Consider the following 12,401-nt stretch of genomic DNA (forward strand, 5'->3'; position numbering starts at 1 on the left):
AAAAGTTGACTGGAGAGGTGAAAATTTAACACTAGTTCAAATTAGGCTGTTCAGTTCCAATGATTTAAAATGAGGGTAGCAACACATAACAGAAAAACAACTAACAAAATAAATATCTGTTTTTGAAGCAAATTCGAGAAATGTGAATGAATTGTGGAATGTTGTCAAAGTGTAAGAACAGCTGAAAGGTGTCTCCATGCCTCACAGATGTGGAGAAATCTAATACATAACTAAATAAGATGAAGACATTACAAGTACCATTCAGTCACAAAATTTAACTTTCATAAAACATTGTTTTGGGACAGTAAAAGTAGAATAAATACAGTATATCCGAATTCACAAAAGTAACCAATTACAGTCAAAATTCAAATTATTCAATTGTAGCAGGAAAAACCTGAGTCAACAACAAGTACCATTTAGTCACAATTTTACTTTCATAAAATATTGTTTTGGGACAAAGTACAACAAATATAGTACATCCTAATTCACAAAAGTAAACATATACAGTGAAAATTCAAACGATTCAACTGTAGCAGGAAAAATGATATTTTCGACGGAAATCCGCGGATCCACAGAAAATTCTCATCCCTGCTCCACAGACACCTTCGAGATCCTGGGATCCGCAATCTCTCGGGACCTGAAATGAACCGGCCACATAGACGCTGCCCGGAAGAAGGCCCAGCAGAAGCTATACTTTCTGAGACAGCTCAGGAAGTTCAACCTGCCACAGGAGCTGCTGAAGACCTTCTATACTGCCATCATCCAGCCTATCCTCTGCACCTCCATCACTGTCTGGTTTGGATCGGCCACCAAACAAGACAAGCACAGACTGCAACGGACCATCAGGACTGCAGAAAAGATAATCGGGACCAACCTCCCATCTATCCAAGACTTGTACCTGGACCAGGAAAGGTGCAATAACTTGTTATCAACATAATCTAAGTTAAATAATTCAGAAGAGAGGATCTTATAGGTCATTTGACGACGATAACATGTTTACGTTGCAGAAGTGTCTGTGAAGTTTTGGACTCATTCCCTTTGGTATTGTGCAGCCAGCGAGGTACGGCATTGTCCATAGCCATATTGTTAGCACTGAAGTTTATGTGTAGTTGTTTTTATGTTGTTATGTGGTCTATCCGGAGGGAGTGACATTATCATTGGGGCAGAATAATCCCCAGGGTTCAGTTCGGAGTGAGGGAGTCCACCTTCTCTCTGTAGATAGCACGTACATTGTTCTATAATGATTTATATATCAAAAGAAAAAAAGTTAATATTCATTATTGTTCACTGAAGTATTGATGTGCCTGCAATTTTTCATAAAAAATATATGTTGTTTGTTACTATGGCATCTTAACAGTAAGGGGGAGGAAATTTCGTTTCTAAGCAACGTGCCGTGGTGCTCGCCGGGTATTGTGGGATAATGACGGGTGTTGTTGTAGTGTGCCGTTGAACTACAATACAAGCTTGTGAGTACGGATGATCACCTCCAGTGTCTTCATTCTCGGCTAAATATCCGTACCCCAAGTTATAACAGAGTAAGTAAATATTATGTCTTATTAAACGTGGAAGATTAAAAGAATAGCAAAAATAGAACAAATATGCTCAAGTTAAAAATGAAGGAGCAAAAATTTATTTGGGAAATAAAGTTCTCACACAACTACAGTAAATGTGGGTAGACGATTTGATTCACAGTTGAGACATTCTAGTTACAAATCTTAACTTGGGCCTTCCCTCATGGAACATGTTCTGGTTTATACAACCAGGCAGTTGTCAGTAAATTAGAATATCATCAAAAAGTTGAATTATTTAAGTAAATGCATTCAAAAGGTGAAACTTGTACATTATATTCATGCATTGCTCACACACTGATGTATTTCAAATGTTGATTTCTTTTCAGTTTGATATTTATAGGTGACAACTAATGAAAACTAATGAAACCAATCAAGGACAGGTATACCATGGTCCTTAAACCAGATACTGGTGGTTTTGGCACTGTGTGCAGGTGCCAAGTCCTGTAGGAAAGTGAAATCTGCATCTCCATAAAGTTGGTCAGCAGCAGGAAGCATGAAGTGCTCTAAAACTTTGTGGTAGACGGCTGCATTGACCTTGGACCTCAGAAAACCGAGTGGGCCGACACTGGCACCCCACACCATCACTGACGGTGGAGACTTCACACTACACTTCATGCAACATGGAGTCTATGCTTCTCCGCTCTTCCTCCAGACTCTGGGACCTACTCTCATCAGGAAACCTAACTTTGGACCACTCAGCAGCAGTCCAGTCCTTTTTGTCCTTAGCCCAGACGAGATGCTTCTTACGCTGTCTGTTGTTCTAGAGTGGCTTGATACAAGGAATCTGATGTCTTTGTGGTGATTCTTGAAGTGCTGACTCCAGTCCACTCTTTGTGACTCTCCCTCACATTCTTGAATGCGGTGGGTGTCACTGTTCTCTCCAGGGTGCGATTATCCCTATAATTTGTACACTTTTTTTCGACCACATTTCTTCCGTCCCTTCACCTGTCTATTAATATACTTGGACACAGAGCTCTGCAAACAGCCAGCCTTTTTAACAATCGCCTTTTCTGCCTTGCCCTCCTTGTGCAAGATGTCAATGGTCGTCTTTTGGACAACCGTCAAGTCAGAGGTCTTCCCCATGTGGAGCCTTCAGAAGAAGACTGAGAGTCCATTTAAAGGCATTTGCAGGTGGTTTGAGGTAATCGGCTGATGAGTGTGTAGTAGTAGTACGTTCAAACATGCGGACTCATCTCCCCACTTCCCCTTCAGGTGAACTCAACACAAACAAGACAAGAAATGAATATCACTTGACATCGTTACACAATAAACGTGGGGGAAGCTCACTGTTTAAAAAAAACTGATGCATTATAAAAGTGTCCTATCAGGACCATGCCTATCACTCAGTAGACCAGTTTGGGTGGGGTGAAATGTTATTAGTCATCTTTGTTGTTTTAGACTCTAAAATAATATAGCCTCTAAAGTTTAGAGACTGGTTTCTAGCCTCACTTGTTGACAGACAGTCCTCTTGGAAGACTGGTTTTACAGCAGACTCGGAACCATCTTTTATTACTCCGGCGACGTCAGGACATCAACGCCATGTCCCTAAAAGTTTGGAAGTACGTACTCGGCATTCTCATCTTGCTCGGAATCATCTTCCTGCTCCACAACTTTACCATTGGGAAGGTGAGAGAAGTTTATTACATTTGTTCTAAAAAGCTGAACATACTCTAAGACAGTGGTTCTTAACCTGGGTTCGATCGAACACTAGGTTCGGTGAGTTGGTCTCAGGGGTTCGACAGAGCCTCCACTGCGGAGGTCTGAACATACCTGATTTATTGTGTAAATATGTGATGACGCTTATCTGAACTGGTCTCGCAAAGGGAACAGCAGAAGTCACACTGATTTGCAGGTATGTAATTTGTTGGTTTTGTTCTTTGAACAACGTGATGTTGATGCATGGCTCATTTTGCGCACCAGGAAAAAACATCGATGTCTTGAAACTGAGAAAAATTATTTTATTTTTCACTAAAGAGGGATTCGGTGAATGCGCATATGAAACTGGTGGAGTTCGGTACCTCCAAAAAAGTTAAGAACTGCTGCTCTAAGAGTTTGTAAAATGTGTAGCTTACAGTATTTCTTTAAAAACACATCTGAGCGGACATGATTTAGTCTTGCATTTTCTTTAGACTGGGATATCGAATTATTTTCAAAATAATAAACTGGATTAAAACCTTATTAGAATACACCAAGAAAAATAAAAATCTAGCTGAGAGTAAAACAACAATGTTGCATTGCACAATTGATTGAAAAAAAGTCGAGAGAACCTGATTGCATCAGTTATTTTTTTTAAACGCTGATTGCCAAAAGCACCAGCTAGTCTTCTAAGAAGCTAAAAAATATTCAATATCACATCAGTTAAATAGACATCTTAATATGCATTGTATCTACATTAGTAGCTACTAACAATAATATTTTTGCATTGTAAAATGTTATGCGTTTGTATTGAATTTTTGTCTTGAATGATTACATATTGAATTATATATTTGAATATATTGAATTATTATCATTGTATTGAATGAATTGCGTTTATAAATTATTGGCATTCATAGTTGTCATTCTTTCAACAGAAACCTACATTAGTAGCTACCAACAATAATATATTTTCGTTGTGAACTGTTATGCGTTAGTATTGAATTTTTGTATTGAATTATTACATATTGACTTATATATTTGAACATATTGAATTATTATATTATATTTATATTGTATCACTGCATTGAATGAATTCCGTTTGCAAATTACTGGCATTCATAGTTGTCATCCAACAGAAATAACAGAACAAAACGCGATGAGAGAAAGTGGTTGGACTGGAAAATTGTGTTTGAAGGGGGCCAGCTATGCTATCACTTGATTGCTATGCCTATAAACTGCCCTTTTAAAGTTTGAGATTTTGAGAATATTCTTTGTAATTATATATATATATATATATATATATATATATATATATATATATATATATATATATATATATATATATATATATATGTGTGTGTGTGTGTCCATGATCCATAATTAGAATCTTGTCATCTCTTCAGAACTGGAAGACTAATGTAGTGTCACCACCGTACGACAACCGGAATTGGAATCGGTCATCGAATCTCTCAAAAAGCCTCCCAACATTTCACCACTTTCGCACCTTCTGTCCCCATCTGGGCAAGGCTTCATCACCTGAGGAAGAGCTGGAGGAACGTAGCCTGTTGAACTCTATCACCTGGCCCCAACTGCCCTCTGGGTTAGCATCACTCAACTTGGTTCAGACGAGTGACCCGGCCCACAGCCTGTTTGCAATCGTAACCTCCAAAATCAAGCCGAGTTGGTACGTGGGCGACCAGCTAGAAGTGCGGGTCCAACTGCGCGACTTCAAGGGCCGACCCAAGCGCTATGGCGGCGATTTGCTGTTGGCCAAGTTGCATTCCCCCAAGTACAGGGCAGGTGTGGCTGGGCAAGTGCTGGACCATAAGAACGGACTTTATTCCGTTCTGTTCCCGCTGCTCTGGGAGGGCTTGGCTAAGGTTAACATCATGATGGTACACTCAAGCGAGGCCATCGCTGTGTTACGGCGGCTGAGGGACACCCGGCCCGATCGGGTGTACTTCTCCAGCTTCTTTCGCCGAGGCAATCATTCTGAGAGGATGATGTGTAACATGTGCCTGCCGCCAGACAAGGGGCCATTGTGCAACTATACGGACCTTCACACTGGTGAGCCTTGGTTTTGCTACAAGCCCAAAACGCTCAGCTGTGACACCAGAATCAACCACCTCACGGGAGGCTACACCAACGGCATCATTAACAAAAAGGAAGCTTTACTCTTTCAGAGGTTTGTACACTCAATCGTTGAATGGTCTCAGCTATCTCAAAGAGGTTTCATAGAGAGCAAGCGACTGACCGGAGATGGGAATCGTCCTCCGTCCCTGAGATTCCGGCCTTATTTCGGCAGTCAGTCTGAGTCAGCAAAACGACATTCCTAAACCTGACATTCAACCAAATACTAAAAAGGAAATAAATCGTATTGATTGTATTTTTTGTCTCTTGCAACCTTTTTAATCTATTTCTCTGACATCAGTGGCAAGAATGTGAAAGTTTCCATCCATGCATCCAAAACTGACACTATCAACGTGCTCCCTCCTAAGAAAGGTATTGTGAATCTTCAGACTACTTCAGCTCTTTTTATTAATTCACATCATTGGCTTTGTTGTGAATGTAGAAAACGTCAGTCAAAAACCGGATCCCGTGAAGCTGGCAACATCTGGGTACTACTATCAGGGCTTGTGGAGGCCATTGGACGGTTTTTCCATGCATCAGTTTAACAACGCATCTGCCATTACTAAGTGTTTGACTAACAAGTTGCTCTACATGTATGGTGACTCCACTATGCGCCAGTGGTTCGAGTATCTTGTCAGTGTCCTTCCAAGTAAGTACTTTCATCTCATAGCATCGTGTGAGTCACCACATCAGAATTGGCCTTCAGTATAAACATTGCCCAATATAGTCTTCAAATTCTGTTGTGGTTTAAATCATAAACAGAAGATGGGTTGTTCCATATTCTTTAATATACTACAAAAATACTGTATACTGTCATTATATTGCACAGATATTTAGCATTTAAAGTAACGCTGGAAGAATGACACTGTTGTTTCACTTTTTCAGAGCTTGTGACCATCCATAGCGTTTATACTATAAAATTCTACTGAGCCCCAATTATAGCTTCATTTTATTCCGCCCTACAGACTTGAAGAAAGTCAACTTGGAGAATCCCAAAAAATCAGGGCCCTTCATGGCAGTGGACAGCACCCACAACATTCTGGTCCAGTACCGCTTCCATGGCACACCTGTACGAATCCAGCCAGTCATGATCAGCGAGTTGCGCTACATTGCGAACGAGCTGGATGGTGTGACTGGTGGTCACAACACAGTGGTGACAATTGGCATCTGGGCTCACTTTGCCACCTTCCCCATGGAGGTGTATATAAACCGCCTTAGGCATATCCGTAAAGCGGTGGTACGACTCCTAGACCGGGCGCCGAAGACGCTGGTGGTGGTCCGCACGGCCAACCCTCAGGCTCTAAAGCAGAAAATCAGCTTGTACAAAAGTGACTGGTTGACCCTCCAGCAGGATATCGTGCTTCGCACCATGTTCAAGGGTCTAAATGTTATTCTGGTGGACGCCTGGCAGATGTGCTTGGCGCACCATGAACCTCACAACCTGCACCCTCCGAGGGTTATTGTCAAGACCATGGTAGACATGATGTTATCCTACATTTGTCAAGATGGGACCAGGAACAGTGTATGAAGTGAATACAGTGGTGCCTCTACTTACAAACCTTTTTGAGATACGAACAGGAGTTTTGATTGATTGAACATTTATTGATAATAAATCTGTATCCCCTGCTGCAGGAGCGCACACGCTTTGAGTGAAAAGTGGAAGTTGTTGCCGTGGCAGACACTTGATTTTGATAAAATTATAACAGACAATTTTGTGCTTGTCAATTTCAATTTATAGAACCTAGGTTGCGTTTTATTTTTTTTAAGTTCTCACTCACGTTCTGCGCGAGGTGCGTTCAAGACCACTCTTACAGTCATAAAACGTATTAATTGTTCCAAAACATTAATGACGAGTACATGAGCACATTACGTGGAAGCATACAATTATTTATTAGCCTGACTTTTCCTGTTTCTTGTTGGGGGTATTTTTAGCAAGTGTAGAAAAGGAGAACTGGTTCCCCCTTCCCCAAGCAAAGTTAGGATGTCAAGGATGAAGTGAAATTTATTTTTCATTATAAAGGTATAAAAAAGCAAAAGTAAAACTTGTTTTGGTTTTCTGTGTTTTACACAGAGTAATAGGGCAAAAGTGTGACTTTTAGGATAGTCTGGCACGCATTATTTGCTTTTACATTGATTCCTATGGTTCTCGCTTCTACTTACAAACGTTTCTACTTACAAATCCGATCACGGAACCAATTAAGTTCGTAAGTAGTGGTACCATTGTAAACTGCCAAGGGTTGCAAGAACAAAAGAATACTAGGGCCTCAGTGAAAATGGGGGAAAAGTACTATTGTATTAAAAACAAAACTTATTTGCAAGAATTTACTCTACATAAATAGCAAATGAGTACTATTGGGGTAATAATAGACAACATTTTGAGATATTTTAATTTGTAAGATATTACTGCACATAATTATTACTGCAAAGTGAATATTGAATCATTAACTGCAGTTTCCACAGTATCCTGGGATTTTGAATGACATCATACACTGGAGTGTACTGTATTTATTGGGCTGAGCACAAGCGCCCTCTCTGGCTTAGTGCTGCAGGTTCAGGTGGTTTGGAGATGCACAGTGAGGCGGACGTGCTAACCACTGTGCTGCGCTTCCCTTTAATTTAATGTATAATTAAAATTAGTATTTTAAAAAGGGTTAATTTAAGAATTTGTGAAAAGACAGGAGTTCAAATTTGTTGATGATGAAAAGGGTTAGTTAACAATGCTTTATAATGTGTTTGGTTAATTTTAAAATTGTAATTATTTGTTTGTTCATTTTGTGTTTCACGTCTGATTTTTTGATTTTTAAATTTCATGAAATAAAAACAAAACAAAAAATAAACGAACCGCGATGTAGTGAGGGATACTGTACTTGCTTTTGTTTACGAGACTGCTTTGACACATCCAATATGGCGGATATCGTGACGTACGCAGCGGCTAGCCAATCGCCGAGCTGGGCGCCATAAAAGCAGGAAACGCAAGTTGTCAACACAAGTTCTTCGCTCTTCTGTTCCACGGCTTTGCAAAAGTTTCGGCGTCAAAAAATGGAAGCACAGTCTTATTTTCCCGTACAACCCGGCATATGCATGGAAGAAAATTTATTTTCTTTGGATGATATTTTGCTTTCGCACGAGCGACTTCCTATCTGCACTGAAGTTACTTTTCCTCGGCTTGGATTCCTCGAGAAGTCAAGCGACTCGCCGGATATTCCGAAGGTAGGTAACCATCAGAAGGGGGTCCTTGAATAAAAAGGGGAATAAATTGCATTTATTGGCCCAAATAACACAAAACAACATAAAAACACATTCACACTAACAAAAACATATGTAAACTGACATTTTTTTTACATTTATAGTGGTACAATAAGTATTCATGTGTCTTGTTAATTTTGTGATTGGCAGTGCCATCATAAAATTAAGATTCATTGATTGAAATAAACCATACGAAGTAGACATTAATTTAAATCACAACATTTGCATGCTGTGTGAATTCTAGATAATGCGTTTTGACAGTTCTTACTCTACTAATGTCTCCTTCACAGGGCACAAAAATGGAATTGCCTTTGTGGCTGTGCAAAGGTTTGTATGAGCAGAACAAAAGGATGCTGTCAATCGAGCTCCCTAAAGTTTATAGAGAAGGCTGGAGGACAGTGTTCAATGCAGACCCCAATGTGGTGGATCTACATAAGTTGGGGCCTTACTATTATGGCTTGGGATCTCAGATGCTGCGCTTCGACAGTCCAGACAACCCAGAAATAGCACAGACGTTGCTTCAGGTAATGCCCCAATTGCATTCACCAATAGACCTTCTCATGTGACATCACGTTTATAAACAGTTTTTGTTTTTGCTACAGAGAGCATGCACAGTGTGCCCACTTTTAGCAAGATGCAACAAGTTTCTACTGAGAGTTGTTTATTTGTCACGTGTAGGTTTAGTTTGCTGTCAATCTGATGTGTAAAATGATTGAATGTCTACTACCTAAATGCAATCACTGCACGAAAACATGCTAATCAGTTAGGGTGCGTTTTAAACCATCAAACAAGTGGCGCGGAATGTCCCATCTGGTTGTACGTATACCCATCTTGGTGGATGACAACTATTAATGACGACACTGGAAACAATTGGAAACAGCACCCAGACATGCAAAAACACGGGGTGGTGTTCCTTACAACCGCAGCAACATCATGAAGGTAACAGATTGAGTGAAAATGAACGAAGACTGGTAAGAACGTGCTTATGGCTTTATCAAACAATACAAACTGGGAGTATGTTATCGCTTATTTGTGTGTGTTTTACTCTTTATTTAAGTTACTGTTTATTTTTACTGTGCAATGTATTGAAATAATTAGGAGTGCCTTAGCAAAGCTAAATTTATTATCAAAACAAAGAATGTCATTTTGAGACTTATCATTGTGTAAATCTTGTTAGTCAGGAGTAGTTTTGATGATCATATGATCACAATGTCTGCAGTGGCGATTCAAATAAAAATATCGAGAAGTTATTCAGTGCATTTAACTAACAATATCAGTTTTAGCTCATTCGCTGCTTCAAAGACAAGACTACTAACAACAGAAGTGGCAGTTTAAAAGTAAATTGAAAATACAGGCAAACACAACTTTTTGTGTCGCTCATGGCAAGTAATTCTGATTATTGTTTTTTATTTAGACATTCATTGGGCGTTTTAGACGAACTATGGACTCTTCCCAGAATGCCTACAATGAGGACACCTCAGCACTGGTGGAGCGTCTGGATTGTCTCGAGAAATCACTTTTCATGTCAGGGCAATTTGGCCTCAACAGCTTCCAGGACTGGGAAAAAGGACAAGCCTCTCAGCTCTCTGCTTCAACCATGGTGCTCAACTACCGCAAGAGGAAGATAACAGACGTGCAATCGTGACCTTGCCTACCTGCTGCACGAAACCACTTGTGTAAATAGCCTCTTCATATTGTTTTCTGGTCTTGCAGAGACTGTACTTCTCTGTTTTTTTTAACAACACAACGCAATAACGTGTTAGGTATATTGAAGACTCAAAGTTGCTATTAGTTGTGAAGTCAGTCTGCATGTGCCTTGTGATTGGCTGGTGACAAGTCCAAGGTGTACCTGGCATAGATAGACTCAGTCTCACCTGTGATCTGAGTGAGAAGTGGTGTAGAAAATATATGCACTAGCATGTATGTTTACTTGTAAACTGTTCTTGTAACATTTTTTTAAATAAAATTGAGAATATAAAGGGTCCTTTGTACTTTGCCTTTATTACAGTGATAACATACATCCGTGACTGCAAATGTGTGATGCTTATCTTTCAATCAATTTGTCATTTGTCTGTTTTTTTTTTTTTAAAATCCTATTACTAATGCCCCATTAGCAAAATGACAAACTGAGGTGGCTTCATTTATTAATAGTAATTAAAAGTGTGAGCCTTTGTTTGCAGAGGATGAATATTGATTAAATTATGCTCTTGAGGTTCTTTTATGTACTCATTACCTCCCTCTGAAGGCTTGCTATTTTATACCAAACATTCAAATATCTCTGTATGAGAAAAGTCAATACAACTACTATAGTTGTTCGAACAAATAACTCAATTGAGCCAAACTATCATGGTAATTTAGCAACTACATATACTCTAGGGAGCATGGGCGTAGGTTTATATAAGGACAGTTAGGACATATCACAAGCAATATTTGGGGAATACAAAATAGTCCCTACCAATATTACTCCGAACAGGAGCTGCCTAAAGAAGAAGAAAATAAATTAAGGCAACATATGCTTATTGATTTGCAATGCAGTGTATACTTTAACCATAGTGTGAATGCTTGATTCTGTCATCCCTCACAGATTTATTGAAAGAATGTCAGTTGTCATTGTCCTAATTCCACCTGTCAGGTCAGTGAATGAGTAGCATAAAACTGGTGCAGAGGCACATAAACATAAGCCCAAATTTGCTTTGAAAACAATCTATAAAAAAATTGACAAAGTATTTTTTAAAGATATCTGCACAGACTTAATATTTGGTTACCAATGGCAATACACTGTCGAGTGTTTTCCTTATGGTTCACATACTAATGCTAGAGTAGTTTATGGCGTGACATAGTGATGAGTGATAATAATAACAACAGAAGCTGTTAACACCCAGAGGTCAGCCTATCTGTCTGTGTTCTGGCTCAATGTGAGTTCCTCTGGCATTACTGCACACAGTGTGCTTTCAAGACAGAGTCAATAAAAATGGATTTGGAGGCCAACCACTGCCACAGTGGAGTTTGGCCCAGTTTGTTATCTTTGCATGTATGTTTTAATTGAGTCTGTTTCATAATGCGTTACTGCGCAAGGAAAGATTTAAGAAGTATCCGAAATGTGTATCAATGAGAGGTTGGGGTGACACGGATAGTGTAGAAAGGTAAAAAGTTTGGTTGAGCGGTTTGAGTCTGAAGAAGACTGGTTTGGCAAATATATTATGTCAGCAGATTATTGACAGGTTGTGTTGATTTCTTTTTAAATGGGGATGGACCTATAATCGACTGGGTTAATTATTGCCATGGATCGGCATCGGCCTTTTTCAAAATTCTGAGAACTATCAGCGCTCATAGCTGCTGTCCCGACTCCTGGACGGCAGTGCTTTTTCCCTACATCATTCCTACAGCCAGCCACGCATCCAGCGCTTCTCCTCAGTGAAGCACATTGCTCAGAAGCATGCCCCCCGCTATCAGGGCTCATTGCTACTGTCCCAACCCCTGGAGGGCACTGCTGTTTTCCTACGCCGGGTGACGCACCCACCGCACTCGACCTTGGGGGCGCACGTCGCCAATACGGAACTGCGCATGCTAATCTGCGCTGATTGCCACCACCTGACCTGTGTTACCCACTGATTAGGGCGTGTATACAGTATAGACGCCGTACGCCGGTTAGTTGTCGCTGTTTCGTCCGCTTTGGCACACGCACGCCTGCCAACTGATTCCCGTTTGCTGTTCACAGGTTGTGTAAACACTTTGATAGTGCCAGGATGTCATTCTGAAATTATGCATGGAAGATAGATGCTCCTTGGCGTACTGATGCTGTTGTTCTTGCGATGATTT

General features: G+C 40.1%; 2 protein-coding genes across 2 annotated transcripts; both read left to right on the forward strand.

Moving 5' to 3' along the window:
* Positions 1 to 3,030: 3,030 nt before the first annotated feature.
* Positions 3,031 to 8,098, forward strand: LOC148396704 (NXPE family member 3-like). The gene is made up of 5 exons (XM_088378833.1): positions 3,031 to 3,197; positions 4,610 to 5,391; positions 5,638 to 5,708; positions 5,779 to 5,985; positions 6,302 to 8,098. Exons 1-5 carry the CDS (start codon positions 3,111 to 3,113, stop codon positions 6,862 to 6,864), a joined length of 1,710 nt encoding a protein of 569 aa, XP_088234959.1. The 5' UTR covers positions 3,031 to 3,110; the 3' UTR covers positions 6,865 to 8,098.
* Positions 8,099 to 8,281: 183 nt separating this feature from the next.
* gins3 (GINS complex subunit 3) lies at positions 8,282 to 10,564 on the forward strand. Its single transcript, XM_088378911.1, has 3 exons — positions 8,282 to 8,546; positions 8,873 to 9,106; positions 9,997 to 10,564. Exons 1-3 carry the CDS (start codon positions 8,376 to 8,378, stop codon positions 10,225 to 10,227), a joined length of 636 nt encoding a protein of 211 aa, XP_088235037.1. The 5' UTR covers positions 8,282 to 8,375; the 3' UTR covers positions 10,228 to 10,564.
* The last annotated feature ends 1,837 nt before the right edge of the window (positions 10,565 to 12,401 follow it).

This window comes from Syngnathus floridae, chromosome 6 (assembly GCF_059516105.1).
Source record: "Syngnathus floridae isolate MCC-2025c chromosome 6, RoL_Sflo_1.0, whole genome shotgun sequence".
Classification (NCBI taxonomy): domain Eukaryota; kingdom Metazoa; phylum Chordata; class Actinopteri; order Syngnathiformes; family Syngnathidae; genus Syngnathus; species Syngnathus floridae.

What these genes read in the sequence shown, in the direction of transcription:
- LOC148396704 (XM_088378833.1), top strand. Translation starts at nt 3,111, where the DNA reads ATGTCCCTAAAAGTTTGGAAGTACGTACTCGGCATTCTCATCTTGCTC. An exon ending in GAAGCTTTACTCTTTCAGAG is followed by an intron (nt 5,392 to 5,637) that starts GTTTGTACACTC and finishes CTCTGACATCAG; the next exon opens with TGGCAAGAATGTGAAAGTTT. An exon ending in TCTTGTCAGTGTCCTTCCAA is followed by an intron (nt 5,986 to 6,301) that starts GTAAGTACTTTC and finishes TCCGCCCTACAG; the next exon opens with ACTTGAAGAAAGTCAACTTG.
- gins3 (XM_088378911.1), top strand. Translation starts at nt 8,376, where the DNA reads ATGGAAGCACAGTCTTATTTTCCCGTACAACCCGGCATATGCATGGAA. An exon ending in ACTCGCCGGATATTCCGAAG is followed by an intron (nt 8,547 to 8,872) that starts GTAGGTAACCAT and finishes TCTCCTTCACAG; the next exon opens with GGCACAAAAATGGAATTGCC. An exon ending in TAGCACAGACGTTGCTTCAG is followed by an intron (nt 9,107 to 9,996) that starts GTAATGCCCCAA and finishes TTTTTTATTTAG; the next exon opens with ACATTCATTGGGCGTTTTAG.